This window comes from Leptonychotes weddellii, chromosome 9 (genome assembly GCF_054177405.1).
Source record: "Leptonychotes weddellii isolate Sample4059 chromosome 9, ASM5417740v2, whole genome shotgun sequence".
In the NCBI taxonomy this organism is placed as follows: Eukaryota; Metazoa; Chordata; class Mammalia; order Carnivora; family Phocidae; genus Leptonychotes; species Leptonychotes weddellii.
Genome location: NC_138377.1, coordinates 70368615 through 70395629, shown reverse-complemented (window position 1 = coordinate 70395629; position 27015 = coordinate 70368615). Strand labels below are relative to the sequence as shown.

At 37.9% G+C, this 27015-nt stretch overlaps 1 protein-coding gene across 13 annotated transcripts in view; it reads right to left on the bottom strand.

The window, feature by feature from the left end:
- Window positions 1–27015, bottom strand: part of CDIN1 (CDAN1 interacting nuclease 1) — a 207654-nt gene that overhangs the window by 101206 nt on the left and 79433 nt on the right. For 12 of the 13 annotated variants that reach the window (XM_081830856.1, XM_081830851.1, XM_081830854.1 and 9 more), the window contains 3 exons: window positions 14836–14915; window positions 14448–14497; window positions 8600–8667 (listed from right to left, as the gene is read on the bottom strand). The exons of the other annotated variant lie outside the window; for it this stretch is intronic. In XM_081830856.1, the coding sequence (XP_081686982.1) occupies window positions 8600–8667; window positions 14448–14497; window positions 14836–14915 (198 nt within the window). The remainder of the gene's footprint in view (window positions 1–8599; window positions 8668–14447; window positions 14498–14835; window positions 14916–27015) is intronic. 13 annotated transcript variants of the gene reach the window in all.

Sequence of the window (27015 nt, the reverse complement as noted above, 5' to 3'; positions counted from 1 at the left end):
GAGGAAATGACAGCACAAGTGTAAGGAGCAGCATTATGAGCAGGGGGCCCTGCTCACCTGGTTTAGGCCCCAGGAGAAGTTTCTATCATGGATCATCCCACTGGGATATTTTTAAGGTCAGCCCCATCCATCTGGTCTGATTTCCTGGCCTCTGTATTATGCTCCTTTCCTGGCCCCAAGACCTTTAAAGATTCCTTACCACATCCTTATCCAAACCATTGGGTATGGATATAAAATTGGGTTGACCATCTTCTTGGGGTTCCAACTCCATGATCTAGAGGTTATGGCTCAGTCACCAGGCCACACTACTTCTTTTCTGTTCATTCTGTCTTCATTCCCTTGTCTTACTGTACTTACTCCCTGTTTCCCACATACTGGATGCAAGGCATCTGCTCTGAAGACAGTTAATGTTTCCTTTTCTTTTTTTAAAACCTATTCATTGCCCCACCCTTACCACCAACGTATGCTTTGTATTTAATGCTCAAATGGCTAACTGAATAAAATACAACCGCATTTTAAAGAATACCCATGCCTTCTACAAAGCCTACCTAGACTGACTTAATAATTTTCTTTCCTGATTTAATTTCTCATTAATCAACAAGGCACAGGGGCAACAAATGTGGCCCAAAGTTCAAGGTTTTATTTGATATCTTTTACTGCTATCTTTCATCCTTGGTCCCAACTGTTTGCTCTGAGGTTCATCTCAATCATCCAAGAAGGAACTGCATCCCTTTCCTTAATACTCATGGGAAGTTTTCCTACTTTTTTTCTTTGATCTGCAATATTTTAAATAACATTGGTATTATCCATTCCTTAAAGTATGGGCAGAATTCCTCACAAACAACAGTCTGGGCCTAGCGCTACTTTGGTGGGGCGGCTCTTTGGTTACTTTTCCCATTTCTTTGACGGCTACCAATCTGTTTAGATTTTTGTCTCTTCTAACAGTCAGTTTTGCAATTTATATTTTCCTTGAGAATTATACATTTCATCGAGGTTTTTATAGCTCTTTGTACATATTGGAGCCAAATGGTTACTTAGGATTCTTTGAACTTCCCAAGTAGAAAACTGGATGTTTCAGTAACCTAATGTTTTCTTTAAGAAAAAAAAAAAAAAGGATCAGAATTAAGGAAAAAAAGAAGAATAATATTAGCTAGAAAGGACAAAAAAAGAGTAACAGTAATGTTTGAGAATAGTGCTTTTAGTATAACTTCCCAAATCGTTGGGGATCAAGATGAAATCAATCTCCAATCCTGTATAACCATCTCATTCAGTGAATATAGCAAATATGAAGTAAGGTCATATTTAAGGTGTATGTTAAAAACACCCAATATATTTCATAACTACTAAGCTTGTTGATGTCACAGTTCAAGTGTTCATTATCAAAATTAACAGAATATTCTTGCTTAAAAGCAGACCTCTTAGCCTCGAGATCCACAAAAATGTGGGATTTTTAGATAATGTGTGTGACCCATGAAACACAGTATTTCTGAACTTGTAAAGTCTTAGAGATTGCTAGTCCAATATTCTAACTTACACATAAGTGGCCCAGAGGACTGAGGTGACTCACCATAACCTAGGCCTCTCGGATAGCTAAAGATACAGACAAGAGCCTACATCAACCACATTCTAGTTCGTCCCAACAGACCACATACCACTTTTAATTATGGCAAATATTTAAATTTGATCACGTGTGACATTTATGAAGTAGCGAAAAAATTCTTATTCTACTCCTAGAGGATCTTGAAGCATAAGAAGGGTGATGACTATCTGTCTAATATTATTTAGGTGACGTGTGCCTAAAGAGGAAATGAACTAGGTAATCTCTTGATTTCTAGCATTACAATGGCCCTCTCTCCAACTGAAGTTTAAAAAAATCAATGAAACTGCATCCACAGATAAAACTGATGTTAAATTTTTAAAAGCAACCCAGGTCTTCATTTATTTTTAAGTTGCCAGGCCTGCCTTTGGAGGGGATTTTAAAAAGGAATTACACATACGTAAAGAACACTGTGAAAGTTTAATTTCTCTGGTCTTTTAATTACCCTCGCCTCTAAATGCCCCAAAATATCCAAAGCAATTAAGTACTAATTACACAATTTCTTTTTCTAAAATAAAGGGCTGATTTTGAGTCAGAGAACAAAACACATCTGAAACTAGTTAACTTATACTTAAGAATCATAGAAGGGCATGAGGACTACCAAGGAAAAGTTTGAGGTTTTCTTTTGTTTTATTAAAAGGCTTTAAATTTTTAAGAAATACAGTTTTTCCCAGGAAAATTATGCAAAATTCCAGTTCATGACATCTGAAAATGAAAAGTAACATTCTGACATGGCCTTTTATCTATGAATTCGTCAAAAGGTTTCTAAAATGCTAGGTTAAAACACATTGTATGATAAAAAGAATCTTAACACCTATTACATTTCTACTAAATTGAGGAAAGGCAAAAGATATACATGAACACAAATGAAAACTACAGTGTATCTTTTCTACTCTAGTATTTTGTTTTTCTGTGTTTTTTGTTTTGTTTTTTTTCCCAAAACACTGTCTCATTCAGTACCTGGAGCTATGACCTTTGTATCCGTATTTTTATGTTCTCAAAGAGTGAGTTTCACAGTCTTTTTCACCCAATTTAAGAAGTCAGCAAGGTTTCAGTAATAGATGTTACTATGATATGCATACCATGGGCAAAGGTACACAGAACAGATATGCATTTAATGGGGAGACCCATAGCACAGATAAATGAAATCTTTAGAGAACCCCAAATTTCATTATAGCCATTAGTTTCAACCTCTTCCCCCAAAGCCTCTTATCAAAGCTACTAATAAGGAATACAACTGACTGCTCTGACCTTGTCCTTTGCTTATGTCTTCAGGGGACAATACTAGTGAAAATTGAAGTGCCCTAAAGATAGGAAACAAATGGGAGGTCACACAGCTGGGACAGTACAAAGTGGAGCTGAGCAGGCTGGTCCCTGCTGACCGGTGGCTGTGGAGACAGGAGATACGAATATCAACAACAGAAATAGAACTCTTTTATATTTTACACCACATTCTAAATTCTTGGGGTTGAATGCCACAAAAGAAGGGACACATCAGAATGGTAGAGTGAAAAGGGCAAGTTGTTGGAAAGGCACCGGCTGGGGCCAGTTTCCACTAAACAGAACAAGGGCATTGGATGGAACACTGTCCAACTACCACATTCTGAGGAATGGCTGAATGTTAGCTTTTGCTCTAGTTTTTTTTTGTTTTTTGTTTTTTGTTTTTTTTTTTAGCTGTCGTCATTGATGTCAGACCCTTTTGCAGGGCCAGCTCCATCTGTCCCAGAACTAATCTCAATGAAGAAAGGAGTATTAGCAGTTCTGAGACACAAAAAGGATCTTCTACACACACACACACACACACACGTGCATGCGTGCGCGTGCATGTACCCTAGAAGCCAATCTCACAACAGATTCGATTCCCAACGCCTTTTGGTCATGGGGACTAAAGTTCCAACCTGTAACTAATTTTCTGTGGAGTGAGATATTTGATTTTTTTTGGTCCTGCATCCCATTCTGTCTGGCATTGCCATCCTACTCTTATACGATTCTGGGGAATGACCAATAATGTGACCCCCACCATCAGCCTCAGGGGTGGACACTTGTAGCTGATTAGAGGCCTTCCTCAGATTCATTATGGGCAAAAGAGAATCACCAACTTGTCTCTGGGACTAAGAAGCCTAAGGAATAAACAAACTAGCAACTACCAGGGATCATCTTTATTGCCTAAGAACGAAGCCAACATGGAAAAAAGCAGAACACAAGAGGGAGAAAAGAGAGACTGATGACACTGTTTTTGTCTTCTGGATTCTATACACACCAGAAGCAAACTCCTCTCCTTTGGACTTTCCAGATATACATCCTTGAGTATGTGTATAATTTAGTTTGACTCGATTTTTGTCACAAAGGAGTTCCAATATCTCAAGAGGCCAGGAAAGCAGACAATCAGCAGACATGAGTTATCCAACCAGAGCCATGGGGAGGGAAGGGCCCAGGGTAACCTGTCGTCAAAGTTCCAGAGACTGTGTTGTCTTCTAGCAGCATATATGTATTATCCGTGGTTCTTTTCTCTTGGTCCCAGGGAGAAGCGCACACTAGCATGTTCAATAAGGGGAGTAAGATGATCCCACACCATGATAATTTCCTCAGGAAGGAAGAAGGACCCAATTCCCCATATCCCATTTCCAATACCACATTCCCATGATTCTGAAAACTGTATCTTATTTTTAACCTTCAGAGAGTTAGGAATTTAAATACTTGATACCTTATGAAATACCCAACCATGTCATTTCCCTTTAGCCTATATAATCATATGTTTTATTTCTAGTTTCTTATGCTCTACTACTAACATCTGCACATAAACACAACCTTAGCCCTCTAAATCTCATCTGTTCCCGCTGCCTGTTCTTCACCTGAAGTCATAATCCCCCGTTTGTCACATCATAATCACTCCCCCAACAGAGCACTATTGCTTCAGGTGGGGAATAAAGCAGCAGGAACAGATGAACTCTTAGGAACGAAGATCCTAATTTTTTACAGCAAGGGACATCCTTCACTAAGCCTCCCTGGCTTTACAGATTATACCCTCCTGGAGTCCCACAGTTATACACGAATGCTAGAAAAGCACCCATGTAAAATAAGCTGGTTTGTCATAAGGCAAGACCAAACATGGGAGGGTGAGGCAGGGAAAAAGCAACTGCCTCTCAGGTGTCACTCAAAATAATTGTTCGCTTCTACTAACAGGGCAACATTCACTGGAAAGAATACAGTATCTCCAGAGCCATCCTTATTAAGCCAAATGTAACAAGAATTTGCACCAGACAGTGGCTGTGGAAGGCACTAATGTAAGTCCCTCTGACCTGGAGACATGCCCCCCCATGGAGGATGAACAGTTTGTCTCCAGCCTCTGGGATAAGCTCTTTCATAGCCTCTGACAGTGCAAACAGTCTCATCGTCTTTTTTTTTTTTTTTTTTTAAGATTTTATTTATTTATTCATGAGAGACAGAGAGAGAGAGGCAGAGGGAGAAGCAGGCTCCCAAGGAGCAGGGAGCCCGATGCGGGACTTGATCCCAGGACCCTGGGACCACGACCTGAGCCGAAGGCAGACGCCCAACCATCTGAGCCACCCAGGCGCCCACAAACAGTCTCATCGTCTTCTTACTATCACTATTTTCCTTTCCTCCCTTGCCTTTTGTCCAAAGTTCCTCCTTACTCCTGAGAAGGAGAGGGTGGGGGTAGGGAGAGGCAGCAAAACATGGTCTCATTAGTCACTGGAGAGATAAAAATCAAAACATCTCCACCAGTAGTTAAAATACCTTTTCTATTTTGTTGATATTAGAAATGGAACGAACCCTTAGCAGTGGGAATAAGGATGATCACAATGCTTGTTGGTCAATTTAAAGCTTAAGAAGGGCTCTTTGTGCATCTGTGCCTAGGAGTGGGCAGCAGGCTCTTCACATCTTCTCAGACGTTAAATGCGGATCAATAATTCTATATTACTCTCCTTGGAAAGAACTGACATGAACTTACCTGAAACTTATCTGAAATTTTCCTTCCAGGAAAAATTCAACTTTTATTTTTTTATCCCTAATGGTGCCCGCCCAAAGTAAGTACTTCTTAAAAGATATCTGTCTGCTGAACCAACGAAAGAAAAGACTGGTTAGCACAGTGGTAAGATAACCAAGCTAAGGAGCTCAGCTAGCCGGCCTAGAAGCACATGGTGACAGGAAGGTGCTGGTGAGAGAGCAGATGAATAAGTAAAATTCTATCACCACTTCAGGAAAAGTAGCTTATGGGCCAGTAGCATTTTCTTATATGTAAAGGGTGGCTCTTGATTTTTAGTATAATCTATACCTTTCTTTCAAAAGTTTAATAGAAGTAGCACAACAACAGCCTTGAATGTATTTATTTTCATTATCAAGACCATCAAGTGAGTACCTACGGAGATGCACTAGTGATGGAACTGTATTCTTACTGGGTTTGACATGGAAATAGTGTGCATCACTGTAAGCATCCAGAGGGAACAAAATGCTTACCATCATGTTCACACTAACTAGTAGTAGAAAACGTGCTCAACAAGAGTTAGTTGAAAAGAATGCATGAATAAAAATAAAAGAATTACAAGAACTCTGAGAAATTGCTAGAAATTGTGTACATTTGTTTATAGCTTATCTCCCTACTAGACCATAATTCCACAAAAGGAGGAACTTCATCTGACTTAATATTTAGTTCCTAATAAATAGTACCTAACTCAGTAACTTATTTTTGGAATAAATCAATAAATGTATGAATAAAATATATGTTTTTAGTAGGAAAAACTAAACATTTATTCAACTTTGAATTCTCTGAATACAATGTACCTATAAATTTATAAATAGGATAAATCCATGAGTATATGCAAATCTTCAATGAAAAGTACTCTTCTTTTTTTTCTTTCCAATAGTGCATGGTTAAATCTTGTGCCATAACAACTGCTCAGTATATGGTTATGAATCAAGGAAATTAAAAAAATTATTAGGGTTAAAATAAAGGTTATTTTTATTTTTCTCTTCTTTTAGTAAAATGGTCATATAAGGTATGTATTTTATAAAATTACATATAGAGCACAATGAGTGGAAAATTTAGAATGGGACAGACTTTCAGGGAAGTCATAATTCTTAAGAAGGGTTAATATGTAAAAATAAGAATCCTTGCCTTTTGAAAGTAGTGGCCAGACTAGAAACCAAACGAATGAGAGAGAGAGAAAGAGAGGGAGAGATCGGTTTTGCTTTTGCTTATAAAAGAATCAAAGTAAAACACATGTTTGTAATGGCTCTGCAACAAAATTCAAGATGTATGCATGTAAACAAGAAAACATCAGATTAGTGGTCTATTTATATACCAATATTTTTCAGTAGTTGACTTGAAATGATAATCTATCTAAATTTACCTGGCACAGTACTTTAGACCTAATTAATCACTGTGAAGGGGTATATATACAAGGTAAAAGAAAACCCCAGAACAATATTTCACACAAAGCTTTGAATTCTCATGCTTTAACTTGTAAATAAACTTGTAGTAATTCAGTACTACATTAAAATGCTTAAAATGCATAGAATAAATTAACTTCTTTGTATGCTGATAAGGAAATGCTTAAAAACAGCACTGAGGTTACATGGAATCAGCTAAATATCCTATAACTCATTTATTTTAGAGATCAGTTAAGTATCACCTTTGGGTGTACTTTAATAAAATAGTTATCTCTAGACCTGATAGCACAGAGAACTAGATGGGACCCATGAATAGTAAGTCCCCTTTCTGAACTTGTATGCAAGTGCTAATGACTCTGGCCATGTTTCTGCATTGTCTTTGCTGGCCATGGTCAATTCAGTCTAACACTGTTCACAAAATCAAGGGAGTCAAGGACGTGGAACTCAGTTTAGACCACATGTAAGCCTTTTGCTCCTCCTCCCTTACATGAAAAAACTTGTTACTTTCACATACTGAAATTTAATTCACTAATTTGAGGCCATTTTCCTAAATCAACTTTATTTAGCCCCTGCTACAGAACATTTATGAGATCTCCCATCTTAAAATTATCAACAACCTGATAATACACTCAACTCCATTCTCCAGTTCATTAATAAAAATATTGAACACTAAGACTTAAAACAGACTTTCTGCAGGCTTGTCTTCAACATCCCTCCCCAACTTGATGTAAGGCCATCCAATGGACTTTCCTTGGCCAAATCTTTGTCCATTTTGGAACAAAGGTTGTGTAATCCAATATTCTGTGATTTTTTTCAACCTAAAAAAACACACTATGCAGACTTAAATATCTACATATAACAGATGTGTACAATGCACATTTAGGTTGGTATAGAACCTTTAAAATTACATCTACAGTGGAGAAGAGGAATTAATTCATTGTAGAGTGCTTTATGGTTTCTGTGATCAGTTATCACATGTATGCCCTTCAAGGCTTAATTTTAATGCTTCAGATGTTGAAAGAAATAACAATCTATAACAAGATTCCACATTGGTACACACACAAAAACACATGTCCATGTATACATGTGAGATTTTTAAAAATCACACTAAATCTATAATGACAATGTCTCTCATAAAAATAATAAAAGCGTAATATTTGACTTTCAAGTAAAAGTACACTCTGATTCCATACATTAGACAAACATATCCAACATGAATTTTTCTAACTATTCTTTTTAACATATAAAGCATTTTATAGACAGTATTTCTTTTGTTTCTTTGTCTCATAAGGCCTAGATTACGGCTAATATCTCATGACACCAAAAGTAATACTGCAACAGATATTAAAGCATTTTTTCAGCCACTTATTCCATAAAATATTAATTGCAAGCCTGTGCATGTTTTGTATATATAGGGATTAGGTAACTGAGTTCCTGCTTAATTCTAAATCAATAAAAGATAACATGCACAGCATCAATCATTGTTCACTATTCTTTTAGTATATAATAACTGCGAGTGGAAGATTTTTAAAAATACATATTTAAGCACTCATGCAGATATTACAAGCTAGAGAGGATGTAAGTAATACTTACCTAGGAAGGACAGGTTTTTCTCCAGAAGCATGTCTCTTAGCAGGACTTCGTGCTCATGACCAATGGCACTAAGAAGTTTTAGTTAAGGAGGGTAACACAGGTGGAATTACACAATAAAAAATATGCTAATACCAGGTCTCTACTTTGAGATGAAATGGAAAATAGAGTAATCATAGCAACTATTTCCACCTTTAGCCCACATTTCTGAGGAATGAGATTTCTACATACATGCCCTCATTTAATGATTCAGGGGAATTTTTCTATTTCTGTAGTGTTTATATGCATTTGGGCAAATAAAGATTTGTAAATGGATGTGTACCTTATCTTCTTTTGAAAGGAGGCAGAGTCATTTTAAACATCCTTTGTACTATGTTAAAAATCCCTTAATTCAATTTAGTGCATTTATTAAGCACTTACTAAATGCAGCAAAGAATACCAACCAGGCTTTGCCTTAAAGGAGTTTCCAGTCTTACAGAGTTCCATAAATCTTCTAAGAATCCATACTTGTCCCAGAACCAGCATTTCTAGTTTCTGTCCCACTTTCAGCCTATGGTTGGTGATCTTATGTGACATGGGAAGCCAAATAGCTGACTTGTTGAGAATTCTAGGCACCCTGGAGGAAAGACTGCATGTTGCAAAGGACTGTGGGGTTGGGGTGCGGGTGCAGAGGATTCTTCAAGTCTTCCTCTCGTGTGCGAGAGTGCACACATATGATCATATTCATAGAAACAGATACGCACACACACATGTAAATTCTTTGAGCGATTACTATGAGGTAGGTACTGTGTTAAGTGCTTTATGTATGGTTTTTTTTTTTTAAAGATTTTTTATTTATTTATTTGAGAGAGAGAGAATGAGAGATAGAGAGCACGAGAGGGAAGAGGGTCAGAGGGAGAAGCAGACTCCCTGCTGAGCAGGGAGCCTGATGTGGGACTCGATCCTGGGACTCCAGGATCATGACCTGAGCTGAAGGCAGTCGCCCAACCAACTGAGCCACCCAGGCGCCCTATGTATGTTATTTCATCCTTAGTTATTATCATCCTTATTTTATAGATGAGGAAACCAAAGCTTAGAAAAGAATTCGCACACAGTTATACGGTTCAAGTGTGGCAAAGCAAAGGATTGGAATATGATGTTCACAAAGCCTTTTGTATGACCTCCATACAACTTCTTTAAAAGTATTAAAATAATTATGTAAAAATAATTGATACTAGCTAATATTTCTTAAGCACTGTAACACAAAGCCTCGGTGTTAAACAGTTGGGGTATCACCTTCTTTTTTTTTTTTGGTAAGTCCTCAATAAACTTTGATTACTTTATTGTTATAGTTTCACAGATTCATTACGTTCAGCTGCTCACACATGCATACGCCATTTGCTTCATTACCATTTTAGTTATTGACAACCCCATGCTGTTCAAATCAGAATGCAGGAGTCCTCAACTCCTACCTTTCTCCCACACTCCTCTCAATACATCGGCGACTCCTGTTGGTGTCAACTTATAACTAAATACAATATTCACCAAATTTCTACTACTTCCTCTGCTACCATCCCAGCCTATCATTTTTTTTTAAAAAATTTAATTCCAGTATAGTTAAAATAGTGTTATATTAGTTTCAGGTGTACAACATAGTGATTCAACACTTCCATACATCACCCAGTGGTCATCACCAGTGCACTCTATGATCCCCATCACCTATTTCACCCATCCTCCTACCCACCTACCTCCCTTCTGGTAACCACCAATCTGTTCTCTATAGTTAAGTGTCTGTTTCTTGGTTTGTCTTTTTTTCCGTTGCTCTTTTGTTTCTTAAATTCCATATATGAATGAAATATGGTACTTGTCTTGGACTGGCTTATTTCACTTAGCTATACTCTCTAGATCCATTCATATCATTGTAAATGGCAAATTTCATTCTTTTTATGGCTGAACAATATTCCATTGTGTGTGTGTGTATGTGTGTACATACACCACGTCTTATTCCTCCAGCTATCAATGGACACTTGGGTTGCTTCCATATCTTGGCTGTTGTAAATAATGCTATATAAACACAGGGGTGCATGTATCCCTTTGAATTAGTGTTTCTGTATTTTGGGGATAAATGCCCAGTACTGCGATCACTGGATCATAGGGTAGTCCTATTTTTAAACCTCCATACTGTCTTCCATCATGGCTGCACCAATTTGCATTCCCATCAACAGGGCAAGAGGGTTCCTTTTTTTCCACATCCTCGCCAACACTTGTTTCTTGTGTTGTTGATTTTAGCCATTCTGACAGATGTGAAATGATATCTCACTGTAGTTTTGATTTGCATTTCCACTTGGGTTATCATCTTATTTAACCTTCACCACCACCACATGAATAAGTACTATTATTAATCCCATTTTTATAATTACAGAAAGCAAGGTTCAAGAAGGCTGAGGAACTTTCTGAAGGTCCCATGGCTGGTAAATAATTAAATCAGGAATAGGACTTGGAATTCTGCTCTATTTTCCAAAAGGATGAGATTGCACAATATCTGAAAAGGAGCGTTGTCCTATTCTGGTACTTTGATTCTGTCAAAAGCATTTGGTATTAATTATCTAACTCTCCATTGGATAATGTCAACCTGGTCGTACCACTCCTCAGCTTACCAAAGACTCTCTGATTCTGATTATGCACTGAAAGAGTTCAATTAAAATGAAATAAAATGTATGCATTATTTTAAAAAATTCCTAGAGCATTATCTGCCCTTTATCAACACATACAGGTGAATATCATTTAAATCATAATTCGAGAGATGTGGCCACTCATGTCCACCGTCAAAATGAGCCCCAAGTCTTCATCATTGCAATTTTTCCTTCTGTTGTCACCTCCCCCCACCATGCACGTGGTGTGCTTCTTTAATTTCTAATTGGAAACAGAATAAAGGAACAAAAATTTTCAAATCACAAAATTTCACACATTTGCAGAGTCCACTGAAGATATCTGATGAATATCTCTCTACAGTCTCTCATTATTAGGGGCATCCCACATGTTAGAACTAAATTATTTACTTCTAATCCACATAAATGCGCTCTCACTTTTATTGTTGTAAATTATTTACATCTAAAATGTTGAATCATGAAACTGAGGTTACTGATGGTACAGAAATGAAACCCACAGCATTTTAAGCTTCCTGCATCATTATCTTTCCTTGCTTCTCTGTGTAGGTCTTTGTGTAATAGCTGTGTCCTGGAGTCACACTTTGGAAAGTTGAGGTGGCTGGTTTCTCACACCTTTTGTGTCAGTGACTATATCTGTGGCAGCAAAGGGGTGGATGGACATGGCTATGCAGGAAAAAATGTTGCAGACACCAAAAGAAAAAGAAAGCACAATGACAATTTATATACTCTTTGCTACTGTGCTTTTCGTGGTGTCTTATTTGTAAATGACCAATTTCCTTTATTCTACTTACACAAATGTCTACATGTAACATTTTCATAATGGAGTAAAAAGATTTTGCACCAATTCTATTTACTAAATGTGTACTTTCTTACAAAATGATGTAATTTACCGACAGTAAGCAATGTAAACATTACTAAATTATCAGAACAACATACAAATAGCATTTTCACTCACATGGAAAACTACTAATTTTTATTCAGTGTGAAATAAAGTAATTCCTGTGGATCAGTCTAGGAAACATCTATGCAAGTATATTTACATTATATGAAACTGCTACTACCTCAATGCAAAAATAAAATCAGTTCCTCTATAAATTTCCCAGCTTGTTTTATTTTGCATGGTAAAAGCAATCACCGATTTGAAATTTGGGAAAGACATACTTCTTGATTATTCTTTGCTTGATATAAACATATATAAAATACAAGGTCTAGAACACAAAGCTTATAAAAACAGTAATTTTACTGGCAATAGGCATAATGGAACTGCAAAATTATAATCTAGTCAGTGAATGCAATTTATAGACATTCATCATTATCTTTATCAATTGAAATCATGTACTACATTAAATTCTACTAGCAATAACATAGCCAAAAAAGGAAAGTGAATGATGGCAAAAATGTAAAGAAAATACTCTGAACAGAATTTATAATGCTCTATAAGCAGAAAACACTTAGACTTTGTCTATAATAATACCTATTATTGATGTATGGCAGTGACCATGGGGCAAAACTTGTAAATAACCTCACAAGCCATTTTCTTAGCCAGCAATGCAGCAATCTAGTTTCCCGTAAGCATCTCAACTATTACTGAAAAATAGCCTCCTGGCATTTACAAAGCAGTTGACTTCATACTTTAGTCCATGCATATATAATTAGATAGTTATATTTAAAATCAATATGCAATCCTTCAAAAGACATTATGCTTTTAAAACCTTAACTTTAAATTGATTTTTAACTATTTTATATGCTTTAAAATTAACATGTAATTCCACCCCAGATACTCTGAGATGGTGTTAGTTGTTACACAAATGTGCTAAACTTTATCACTGTAGCAACATGAGGTTGGCACTCCTACAATTTTTAATGCTATCATTAATTTTATACTGAAAATAGAAGTATGGTTTCACTTTGGTCCAATAAAAAGGCAAGCTTATGACAGTGCTGTGATTTTATTAATTTAAACTACATTGGGGGAACTGACTTGAAGGATAAATATGTAAAGGGCTGTAACTTAGGTAGTGAATATTCTTACAAGAGGGCTCTGTGAAGAGATTATTTTTCAAAGGTTAACTTTATAAAAAAGAAAATGAGTGAGTTTCGTTACAAAAATTTTACAGACCCTAAGCCTTTGTGAAAACAAGGTGGGATAAACAGACAGACACACACACACACACACATACACACACACAAACACTTGATTTCCAACAAAAAAGGCTTTCAACAGAAAGCTTCCTGACTGGTAGCACTGAATCTCCACTGGTCACAGTGCTATCCACACTCACAAAACCTCTATTAGGAAGGCTGTTACAGCATTAAGAAATGCAAGACTCGTGCACTCAGGTGGAAGATAATTTTCATTAAAAAAATTACTAGTTATTGACCCTTTAAATAGTATTTTCCACCCAGGATTATCAAAATTCTTAGTATTGCCACAATGCTACTAAATGTATGGATGAAGAACATGCCCCTTCATGAAGTAGTGACTGTTGGCTCAAATCCCATTTCAAGAAGTAAGCATTAACTCTTTAGTAATCTCAATGTCTTTAATGAAGAATGACTGGACGTCTGTTTTCATAGCCTTAAGTTCAGTCCAGACGGAAAAATTAGCTTGGTTTCTCTAAAGTTGTTTATTATGGATGCAAATGGCAGATGGGTAAATTAGCTTGGTTTCTCTAAAGTTGTTTATTAGGGATGCAAATGGCAGTGCAGACTGTAATCAGCATTTAAGCAACAAGAATCTACTGCCCTTTCAGATGTGATGGTCTGCGCGGCATTTTAATCACGTCATCCTTGAACTCCAGGCTCAAAATTTGTTCTAGGAAACTCAACTGAATTTGGCTCATTTAAAATAGAAATTTGTTCTATTTTTTTAAAATGTTCATTGGATTGGTGAGCCACACTCCCAGATAGTAAGTTACATGCCCAATGACTCTGTACCTTTAAACTCTCTGAAACCCCAGCAGTTTGAGCTAAGCCTGTGCACATAACTGCCGAACCGACAGCTTCCCGTGGCCCATCTGATTTTCCTTAAGCTGGAGGAAAGGATGGTCTGCAGTGACCCTCCAGCTGACTGAATGTAAAGTAGAAGAGTATGAAATGTGTTTTGTGAAGCAGAACTTTATGTCAGGTTAAAGCTAGACACATCTCCTCCACTGAGTCTGAGCTCGTCAATTGCGCACCTAAAATTTTATGGGAAAGGATACTGTTTGATGCAGTCCACCAGTGGTCCATAACAGCAGTCGTTCACGATGCACTGCGGACAAAACAGAGAAGGGGTCTGGGGTGACTACAAAAACTGTTACCGTGAACTAGTATCCTAAAAGCTGTAATTACGTTTCTTAAAAAAAAAAACAAACTATCAAAGGCTGTTAAGATTTAATCACAGAAAACAAAAATCCCATGCTTTTTATTCACTATAAAAGCAAGCTATTAAAAAGTGAAATGCTCTTCTCGCAAATATTGCATTGCCATTTATGGTGCACCCTGACCTCAGTGATAGTTTACGATGACAGTAATTAAATGAGGTTTAAAATCCTTTACTCTGCTAGGCAGATAGCACTGCCACTGAAAATAGACAGCTGTGATTAATACCTGATAGACCTGATTTGCTAGAACTCCATCTGGAATCTGAGAAGGGTCCCGTAGCATACTATTTATAACAGACTTGGAGGCTGTAGAAGAAAAGAGATGAACTGTTAACAGTCAACATACTTTTAGTGCAGCATGAGGAGTGACATATACCTATATGTACACAAACCACGAAAATGAAAACATTACCGATTCTAATAATTTTTTCCTTTTTTTTAATCAAAGAGAAGCTTTTAATTAGACCATTTTGCCAAGTTTATAAGCCACACTGCCAGATTTGAAGATGACCTAATTTTTCCAAGGTAAATTAACAAGTACAGACCTAAAGCATATGTCTCTTTGCAGATATATTAGCTTTGGAAAAGCCCGCTTGGGGGAAAAAAACACAGCAAGAACCATCAGAAAAGAAATAGTTACCTTTTGTGGCTAAGTATTTTATTACTAAGCATATGTATCTGGAGAGCTTAGTGAAGGCAGGTCAAACTTCAATGATGTCGATAAAAATAACTTTTAGCCAAGAAAGAATCTCTGAATTCTAAACATTTCTGAAATAATTCTCATCAACTGCCATAAAATGCTGTGTCCATTTCACAGATAAGGAAAGTAGGTAAAGTTGATTAACCATTGAGGGAATCTTAAGTAAGAAAAAAATATATATTTATTTATATATGAATTTTTGTCCCAAAATACATCTCCTCATAGCCAATTGTAAATTAAATAGACCTCACCCCAGGAAAACCTATAGAGGAGGCTAGGGGAGGCATTTAATGAAGAATGCTATATCAGATCACACACCTAGCACACGGAGGCAAGAGATTCTGGCCCTGCTCTTTTCTGTAGGCGTGTGGAAGCCAAGGTGACCAGAACTCCTCTTCCTTTGCACAGGAGGAAGGCAAGTCTCTAAACTAAAGCTAAGTCTAGTGCTGCCTAGGAATCAATTCTTCCAATCCTCCAGTGGAATCATTCCCAAACATTCAGCAAAATGGCTTAGGGTTTATCCACACAAACACAAATTAAAGTAGATATTGGATAATTATCTAGTTAATAGAATGAACCCAGACCAGGGATCAACATCATTCATGTTGAGATGACTTTTGGTTTTTTTGTTTTTAAGATTATTATGTTCTTTATCAAGTTCAGTACCATAAGATCAGTGACAGATATGATAAATGTTAGTAAATACCGTGCAAAGAAATAGGGAAATTACATCTTTTTCACTTAAGCATTGTACTGAGTCCACAAAGAAAAAATGCAGTACACTTATTTTAATTATTTCCTATTCTGCATGTGTATAGCCACATTTATGTACTTAGCTATTTGTAACTATGTGTTTGTTCTGCAAGTGTGGAACACATATCTGGAATCCCAAGAACATCATCACGAGAGGAATAGGAATACTATCCAGCCCTATGTCTACAACCAGCTCTGCAACCAGGGCAAATTTATGGAATATGGCACCTCTCAGATTCACTATTTTCTTCTGTAGAAAATGACAATATTATCTGAGCTGACTTCGTTAAAGGGTTTTTGTGTGAGTCTCTAGTAAATAGCTACAACGGCTATTTTGTTGTTGATTTTGTTAAAGTTTAAGTAATAGTAAGAACCAAACTATATGATAACTCACTGCAAATCATAGATCAAAGGGTCTTTTTTTTTTTTAAAGATTTTATTTTATTTATTTGCGAGAGAGAGCACAGAGGGAGAGTGAGAGGGAGAAGCAGACTCCCCCCTGAGCAGAGAGCCTGATGCAATTGGGCTTGATCCCAGGACCCTGAGATCATGACCTGAGCCGAAGGCAGACGCTCAACTGACTGAGTCACCCAGGAGCCCCCCAGCCAAAGGCTCTTTTTAAAATAGACGAGAGACAATACTCTAGAACAGAAGAAGATGAAGTCACAAAGGAAATATTATAGAAAAAAGAAACCAATGACATCCTAATTTTCCTCACAATATAAATTTTTGAATACTGTGCTTATCAGAATTAAGAATCATAGCCAACACACTTTTTAAAAAATAGTCTGAACATATTGAATAGAACACTATTCAAATCAGAGAAAGCTTACAAGAACAAGTCAATCATTTTAAACTGAAAAGTAAAAACTATATATCGAGTCCACATTCATTTTAAACTCAACAAAATGTCTTTTTCTTTTATTGCAACCTGCCATTTTTTGGAGCAAGAAAATGATAATAAATAGGGTTTCGAGGCCTTGGCTACAGACCTAGGATGTGCCTGCCTTCTGTTTGAGGATTTTAGGACTTGGGCTTCAACAAGGTTATGCTTGTGTCTCAGATCAAGCCAGAGCGCAAACTTAATTTTACACACATATTCTGAAGCTAAAAGTGCCAAAGGGATGAAAAGTATCAACCAGGTAAGGAAAGGCGGTTGGATAATCTTGGGATGACTAGGAATAAGAAGGGCTCAAGGAAGCCAGTACCTTTCATAAGCAAGATGTCCACGGCCAGCTACTACCTATGCCCAAGTTGTATCCATCTTTTTGACCACATGTGGACAGGAGACTTGTTCTCCCTAACCTTTGCTAGAGGCATTCAGCCTCTTGATTTCAGAGTTTACCTCTGTCACTGCTTCAACTGCTGGAATGTCAGCTTTCTACCAAGCAGGTACAAAGCAGGAATGCACTAGTCATTTGGAGTTGTGTGCACAGGGATAGGGGAGAACTGGTCCCTGTTGAAGCATGCTACGGAAGAGAGGCAACAGGCAATGCCCGGACTAAGGCATAATGCCCAAGATTATGATCTGCTTTCTGTGAAATATTTCAAGAGCCTAAAATAATAAACATCCATGCCCCTGCCACTCTGACTTAATGTCTGTATCTTCAATTAAATTTACTTTAGATAGTCTAATATTAATTTGTGTAAACTGTTTTATTTATCAGTCTTTCTAGAGGTTGGTTCATTTTACTAGTATTTTGAAGGAACTAAATTTTGGTTTTGTTGATTTTCTCTACTGCTTCATTCCTTCCAATTTCATTTAATTCATCCTTTTGTCATCATTATTTCTGGATTTCTTCTTTGAATTTGTTGTATTATTCTTTTACAAACTTACTATCTTTATTACTTAAATTTTCAATCTTTTATTTCAACATATACTTTTTAAGGCTATAATTTTTCCTCTAAATTCTGCTTTAGCTACATGCTACAAGTGTTGTTCTCATTTATTTATAAATATTTTATAGTTTCCATTATGATTTCATCTTTGATCCATAAGTTATTTAAAAACTTATTTCAAATTTTTAATTTGATCATATTGGTCAAAGTGTGTGATGCTTATATTAATTTAAGGGTATCTATTTGACTTCCATTGGTGTTTTCATATGCAATCAATTTTTTTTTTTTTAAAGATTTTATTTATTTGACAGAGAGAGATACAGCGAGAGAGGGAACACAAGCAGGGGGAGTGGGAGAGGGAGAAGCAGGCTTCCCGCTGAGCAGGGAGCCCGATGCGGGGCTCGATCCCAGGACCCTGGGACCATGACCTGAGCCGAAGGCAGATGCTTAACGACTGAGCCACCCAGGCGCCCCTGATATGCAATCAATTATTATAAATATTTTACATGTCTTAAAAAATACTAAAGCTCCTATTTTTGAGGTATGGGGTTCAGGTATGTCTAGTAGGCCAAGATTTTTAATTGTATTATTAAAATATTCTATATTCTTTGTTTTCTTAAGATTTATTTATTTGACAGAGAGAAAGAAAGTAAGAGAGAGAGAAAGAGAGGGAAGGTAGGGGCAGAGGGAGAGGGAAAATCTCAAGCAGATGCCCCACTGAGCATGGAGCCCAACATAGGGCTTGATCTCATGACCCTGAGATCATGACCTGAGCCGAAATCAAGAAGTTGGATGCCCAACCGACTGAGCCACCCAGGTGCCCCAAATCTTCTATATTCTTATTAATTTTTAATTAATTTTAACTGAACCCATATCTAATCTAATCATATTTTCTTTATAATTCTGAGCACAGCTGACCCTTAATAACATGGGGGTTAGGGGCACCAATCCCCTGGGTCGTCAACAATCCCACATATAACTTTTGACTTCCTAAAACATAACCACTAACAGCCTGCTGTTGACAGGAAGTCTTACTGATAACATAAACAGTCGATTAACACATATTTTATATGCTATATGTATTATATACTATATTCTTACAATAAAGCTAAAGAAAAGGTTATTAAGAAAATCATAAGGAAGAGAAAATACTGCACTGTGTTAATATTTTTTTTAATGCACTGTGTTTATAAAAATAGTATTGCACTGTATGTGTATGTATAAGAAAAATCCACATATAAGTGGACCCATGCAGTTTAGACCCATGTTGTTCAAGGGCCAGCTATATAAGGAATTAAGAATTCACTCACTCCAATCAGGAAGCCCCCTCCTTCCCCATCAGCCTCCATGTTATTCTGTCTACTAATTTTTGCTCAACCACCCTGTTTGTAAACATAATTTCTTAGTTTCTGTGATGGTTAATTTTATGTCAACTTGACTGGGCCACAGGGTGCCCAGACTTTTGAGCAAACATTATTCTGGATACGTCTGTGAGGGTGTTTCTGGATAAGATTCACATCTGAATTGGAGTAAAATAGACTGCCCTCACCAATGTGGATGGGTCTCATTCAGTCAGATGAAGGTCTGACTAGAACATAAAACACTGAGTAAAAGACTAGTTTCTCTGCCTGACTGCCTTCAATCTGGGACATCCTCTGGACTCAAACTAAAATATTGGCTCCTCCTGAATCTCAAGAGGATTGGACCTATATCACTGGCTCTCCTGGGTCTCCAGCTTGCCCACTGTAGCCCTTGGGACTTTCAACCTCTATAATCGTGTGAGCCTATTCCTTATAATAAATCTCTCTCTCTCCATATACATATATACATACAAGCACACACAACTGGTTCTGTTCTCAAGTACTCTAATATAGTTTCTATTTTTTTAAATGTTCAATACTTATTTAGATTTACGAACATGTTTGCCAATTTTCTCCTTCAGTACTGCTTTCTGAATTCTGTTCTCCGCTTTTAGATTCATTATCCTTGTTATTAAAGCACCTATGTATTAGTTCTTTCAGATGGGACCACTGAGTAGTAAAATCTCTTTGTCTTGTCTTGCCTGAAAATAACTTAGTTCTCACTTTAGAATGATAATATAGCTGGGTATAGAATTATAAGCTAAAAGTCATTTTATTTCAACCATTTGAAAATAAGATTCCACTGTCTCTTGACATCTGTTATTGCTAAGAACTCTACTGTCAGTCTAATAATAATCCCTATAGAAATAATTTCTTTTATCTCTGGTTCCTTTTAGATTTTTCTTTGATATTCAACAGTTTCATCACTGGGTGCCTGGGTATGGCTCTTTTAATTTAGCCTGCTTGGAATTAGCTATGTTTGATGAACCTAAGGATACATGCCTTTAACCAGTTTGCAAAGTTTTGAGCCACTATAGCTTTGGCCTCCACTCTCTTCTTCTGGCACTCTTATATTAGACATCTAATAGAAGGCCTTATTACTACCCCCTATATCTCCTACTCCTATAAAGTATTTATATTTCCTCTCTATTCATCTCTTGTGTAATATATTAAAGGTGCTTTCCTTAGAGCCATCCTAAAATTCACTAACTTTTGTTCTAATTCTTCTGACACTTCACTCATCTAATGAGTTTTTCTTTTTTAAGATTTTATTTACTTACTTGAGAGAGAGAGTGAGAGGGCACCCACCCACCCACCCACCCACCCACACACACACACACACGAGCTGGAGCGGCAGAAGGAGAGCGAGAGAGGATCTCAAGCCGACTCTGTGCTGATGTGGAGCCCAAAGCAGGGTTCAATCCCACGACCTAGAGATCATGACCTGAGCTGAAATTAAGAGTCGGACTCTCAACTGACTGCACCACCCAGGCACCCTTCATCTAATTAGCTTTTTTTTTTTTTTTTTTTTATGGCTATTACAGGCCGCTGCTCTTTTTTTTTTTTTTTAACCATTTTTTTTTATTCTTATGTTAATCCCCATACATCATTAGTTTTAGATGAAGTGTTCATCTAATTAGCTTTTAACTTCAATGATAATTATATCATTTCTAAATTTTATTGTCTTTCTCAAATCTGTCTGCTCTTTTTTCATACTATATTCTATTCTTTCACTTATCTAGTTAGTTTTTAGTTTATTAGATCAGTTTATATAATTTTTATGTTTTAAAACATCATCTTATAGATTTAACCTCTATTATATTCATTTTCTCATTTCCAGTTCATGGTATGCAATTTCTCTATCTATCTGCCTACCTGCCTATGTACTTATCTTCCCTCTGACGGTGGTTTTCTCACTTGGTTTGTAAATTTTTACTGTGAACTTAATTGCAGCAAGAATTGTTTGATCTGTACTGTGGAAATAACCGTGACAGAGTAGTTTCGTGTTTAGTTTTTTTTTTGTTTTTTACAGAGACCAGTTTTATTGTTCGTTTCTTAACATGGGCTTCCTGCAGCATAAACGAGAGCGCAAATTTGGACCCAAATCCACAAATGGTGCTGGCCTATTTCTAATTTCTCTCTCCAAATACCCCACAACTCAAGACCATATACAGGAAGCAAGCTTCCTTGACACTTTCTCCAGGCCAAGTGGAGTTTCCTCAGTCCTTTTCTCATGGATTGGGCTGTATGTGGAGGCTCACTTCCAACTCCCTTCAGGGAGTTAAAAATCCCAGCCCCAACCCCTCATGTTCATATCTAAAGCTAACAACTCTTGTGGACCTACAAAGTGAGATTCCCTGTTTACCAAACTGAATATACATTCTCTCTTCATTCCTTGCCCCCAGAGATTGAATTCCTTTTGTTTGAACTTGGTTTTGTATTTTAGAAGATTTCTGTTTGTTTCTTTTTTCCATCATTTCTATGTCTTTGTCGTGGAAATGTGGACCATCAATAAAAGCTCATTCTGCTATGTTGCTAAAATTTTTGGAAGCTTTTTAGTAAGAAGTTCAAGGGAAAGCCTCTTCCTCGTTAATTTTTGTGGATTTCAAGTTATTTAAATATATAAAGAGAAGGTCCTTCTAAGAAACTGGAGCCACAAACAATAGAGAGAAGGGCAGGTGCCCAAAAAGCAAGTGGGTTGTAGAGTGGAGTCAAAGTCCTCCCTGCTGCATAGGGTCTGGCTGGGCCAGCGAATGGGAGAAGGGTCACTGGTGGCTAGAAAATGAATTGTTACCCTGACTCCTCCAAAGACTGCTGCCATGTCACAGACAGCACTGTGCTAATCATCAAGCTTACCAAGTTTCTGTGGGTTTGAGAATCAGTTCCATTATATTCTCAAATATAAACTCTTTTTTTTTTTTTTTTGGAGGGGGGAGGCTTAAACAATAATTTCTTAACATGCTCATGATTTGGTAGTTTAGGCTAGGTTAATGGAGATGGCTTGTCTTTGTGTGACATTACCTGGAGTGGATTATCTGGGTGCTGGAGGGTTCACTTTCATCATGATTCACTTACATGTCTGGCAAATCTGCACTTGCTTCTACCTCCATGGGAATGGTGGGTGAAGGGCCTTGATTCCTCTCCAGGTGGGCCTCTCTACGGTCTGCGTGAACTTCCCCTTGCAATGGGTTCCAAGAGCAGACAACCCAAAAAACCAGGCAGCCCTTTACAGTTCCTTATGACCTAGATGTCACCCAAGACCATGTTTATTTACATCTTCCTCAAAAGAGGAAAAACATGCCTTCTAAAAGAAAGGTGAACTTGGAAAGCTATGCTGTCTAATACTTTCAAAGGGAGAGGCAGCATGGAGCAGTGGTTACGAGCTGAGCCTAGAATCAGGCAGACCTGGTTGGAGGCCTGACTTTTCCACCCACTAGCTCTGTCCTCTCAACAAGCTAATTCATGTCTGTGACCCTTAGTCCCCTCGTCTGTAAAAGAGCAGAACACTGGTGCTTACTTTGCAGGCCTGTTGTGAAGACGAAATAAAATAACCCAGGAAGAGCGTTTAACATGCTGTTTCAGACTTGGGCAGCTGAAGCTGTTACCTTGTTGCTCTGCCTGTCCTTAGAGCACAGGGTGGCTTACCTGTTCTGCCCCCCAAAACTGCATTATCCATACATGCATCACTTATTACCTTCTATTGTCAAGAGGGTAAAAGAAGAAAGACTTCATGAGATATATACACACATATATATAAAGTCGGGGGACTGTTCTTGCCAATGTAATGGCCACAGCCTTGGAGAGACAGTCAGAGGTAATCTGACAATGCCAGATTCTCCCCTCCTACCTGCCTCCCCTGCCACGCCCTCTGTGGCAGTCAGTATACAATGCGCCATGCAATCTGTTCTCCGGAAAGAACCTGGGAGAAGTCCTTTACACATGTGTGTGTATTAGCTTACGGTGCTATCACTCCATGGCGGGAGGGTGTTGTATTTTAAATCTTGTCTATAACCTTATAAGGGGTTTTTCCCTTATTTCAAGCACCAGCAATCAAGCAGTGGAGACTTTCTCCCCAATGACTTTCACACCCATTTTTATAACTCTTCCTTTCCTTGGTGTAAGCTCAAGTAAGTGGCCCGCTACTGCTGAAAGGAACTGCAGCAAATAAGCAGCTGAGTCCTCTATGCTGCTTAAGGTCCCTGGAAATCCTGCCCACTGCAAGGAGTGCCTTTTGACCAGGTTATACCTGAGCTGAAACGAACACTAGACCATATCTAGTTGGGACCCCTAACCCAAGGTCACAGATAGGTTTAAGCACGACAGGTGAACCCGCATGGCGCTGCCTGTGTACTGGATGGCAGCAGTCAGGAGAGAAAACAGAATGGAGTGAGAGATGGACGAGCCTGGGATACAGACGAGATGGACCACTTGGAACGAAATACATATGCAGACAGACCGTGGTGTTAGAACCTAGTTCTCCCTCCAAGAAGAAAAAACAATCTGTGCAGTTGACAACTGGTGGGGGAAGGCAGTTGCTCCCCAAGTACACCAAAAGTCTTGTCTTTTCATGTGGCTCCTGCAGAGGCTTAGCTCCAGAACAGCTAAGCCTAAAATACCAGCTAGAATTTAATCTTCTCTTCAAACGCTGGTTTAAGGCCTTTGGACATCAAGGTCAGAAAGGTCCCAAGTTACATCTCCATGGGAGCTGGCCTGCCAATGTCTTTTCCGGACATTTTCAATATTGCCAGTGGCCTCCAGGAGCTTACTTACTTTTGCAGTTGGAACTATTTCTCAAAAATTCCAGGCAGCCCACTAGCTATCCCACTGCACAGGACTGATCTCTAAAGCAGTCTGATCCCATCTGACAATCTAAATAGGCAGTATCTTTTAACATTAGGGAATCTTATAGAGGCAAATTAAATTCTGCTCTCTAACTAGCACATAATTGTTTAAGAAATAACTTCGACTACAGTCATCAAAGAAAAAAGTATTATGTAAGGACAAGAGGAAGAGGTCTCCAAAGCATGAGTATTCACACCGATCAGACTATGTCAGACAATTTGTAGATCTAGAGCCACTATACACCATCAACTCTTATTCCACAAACATACACGCAACAGACAGTTATTAAGCACCTGGCTAATGCCAGGAATACACTTAATCCCATCCCTCCTACCCAGCCACCCCCAATTCTCTCCTCCAAATCTGGAATGTTCTTTCTTAACTTTCCCTCAGCCAAAACTTCAAAGCCCAGTTCAAGTCTCATCTCCTCCAGCAGAATTTCCCCTTATGTTTCCAATCCATTTGCTCTCCCCTCCCTCATACTGGGGAGAGAACTCATATTGTCTACCAGTCATTTGGCACTTGATTAAATATTACTTTGTCATCTGTTGACAGGAGATTGATCAGGATGCCAAGATGTGAAACCATAACCTACTTAAAAAAAAAAAAAATCCTGAAGGAAAAAGGAATATTTAGCACAATTTGGAAAAAACAATGTCCTATTTCCTCAATGTTATCTTTAAGTATCTGGGGGCTATCCCATGGAGGATTAGGCTCACCCTGTGGTTACCCCAAGAAGATAAGAGATAATTCTTACAGGTATATTACCAGTTCCGAAGCTAGAAGGTTTCAGATTTCAAGCTCGGCTTTCATGGTCCTATGTTTATCTGGTCTACATAAATCTTGCTTAACCTTTTCTTTCATCATAGCCCACCGAAGGAGATTTTTTAGACATTTTTTCCTAATTTCCCCCCATGAAATTTTAATGCCACAGGTATACTGTATATCTGCTAATGCGGTATTACCCCTTTTGAGAATGGTTCACATGGAAGACTAAGGAACTGTTTGTGTCAGGATATTCGGCAAGCTGCTTACCAGCAGACATATTTCTGTTAACACCTCAAGGTTGCTCTGCACAAAGTAGTTACTCAACAAATTGCTGAATGAATTGCCAATAAACTATTCAAAATCCAAGTCCTGCCTATATTCCCTAATGTTATCTCAGTATTTAGGTAGTCAAATGGATCTGACTTCATTTGAACTTTTCTCATTATAGACGAATATGTCTTCAAAGAAAATTTAAAAATATATATATTGTTTTCAGAAAATGTAGACTAAGAGGATGTAGGACACAATGGGTCTTTAAATACTGACAACATCAAATGCCACATATCCCAAAGAGAAGAGTGCTTAACGTGGGCAGAGGCACATGAAGTGACTTTCTGAGCACACAAAACATTTTTTTCTTTAGCAGTTATGTATTATTTTTATAAGTACTTTCTATTTATGGCAAGAAATTCTAGTTTATAATGTAAGGTGAAATTATAATTTCCTTTTTAAAATAGAATTAAATGATACTTTAAAAATTTTCAAGCAAAAATAGTGTATTTATTAGTAGTACATGTGGTACAATGGCAGATAGGGAAAACTGTAAATGTACCCAAATTTCTAAAGTTTCAGAAATACTAGTTTAACATTTGTACAAGTCAGCTGAGTATTCAGGAAGATGGGGTGGGGTCACTCAGTCCACCCTATAGCAAGTTTCCACTTCTAAAAAGGAGTAACAGCTAACATTTACTGAGTGCTTACCACGGAACCATTCTAAACTCTTCACATGTATTAACTCATTGAATTCTCAGAATATACCTACAAGGTGGCTATCCCCATCTCAGAAACAAAGAAATTAAGGCATGAGGAATTTAAAGATTTTATTTATTTATTTGAGAGACAGGGAGAGTGAGCGAGAGAGAGAGCACAAGTGGTAGGGGGAGAGGCAGAGGGAGAAGCAGACTCCCCGCTGAGAAAGGAGCCTGATCTGGGGCACGATCCCAGAACCCTGGGATCCTGACCTGAGCCAAAGGCAGACGCTTAACCGAATGACCCACCCAGGTGCCCCAAAGCATGAGGAATTTAAATAATTTCCCCAAAGTCCCACTCCCAATTATTGGTGGAACCGTGATATAAACTTGGCTAGTTCGGGATCATAATTGCCAGCCTACCCTTTCTCTGGCATTATTCCTATGATTTTCAAAAGTGAACTGAACTGTTCTAGATTAATGGATCATACTTCTACGAATAACTCAAGTCTTCCATTGGTATCTCCTCCTCCCTCCTAGATCTCCCTCAGATTCAAATATCAGCAATTAAAATTTCAAGATACTCGGTATTCCGTGTAGAACAAATATAGGTCCTCAAAACAAACCTGAGCTCTCTGGTCCTAGCTTACTGGGACCCAGCATGTCAGTCGAGTCACAGGTAAAAAGAAGACTAGCTCAAGGTCAGGGGAGAAAGCTGATATAGCAAAGACCTACCAAAATTTCCTGGGGTAGCCCCAAACCTGGCAAGATCACAAGTATCTTATATACTATAAAAAGAAAGAAAAATGGATGCTCCCATAGGTGATATCACAGCGGCAGCTGGTATGACCAAGTTTATATTATTCAATGAGACGGGTTAAGTCTCTGCTTTGCAAGCTGATGACTTCAAGAAGCCTCTCTCACAACTCCCTCTGGTAGCCTGCTCTTTTAGATCTCCTGTGTTTCCATTTGCTGGCAGAGACCCATACCACATCATGGTGTCTGCCTCAGTGCATAATTAGAAAGCAGTTAATTCTAAGTCATTAGAAGTGCTGCCCAGGATTGGAAGGATTCATGGAAAGGGAGAGAGTGTGCGGGGCATGAACGTGTGCACTTTTCTGGCAGGTCCCTAGCCTAATGAGAACAGTACACTAAACTAAACTTTAGATTTCTTA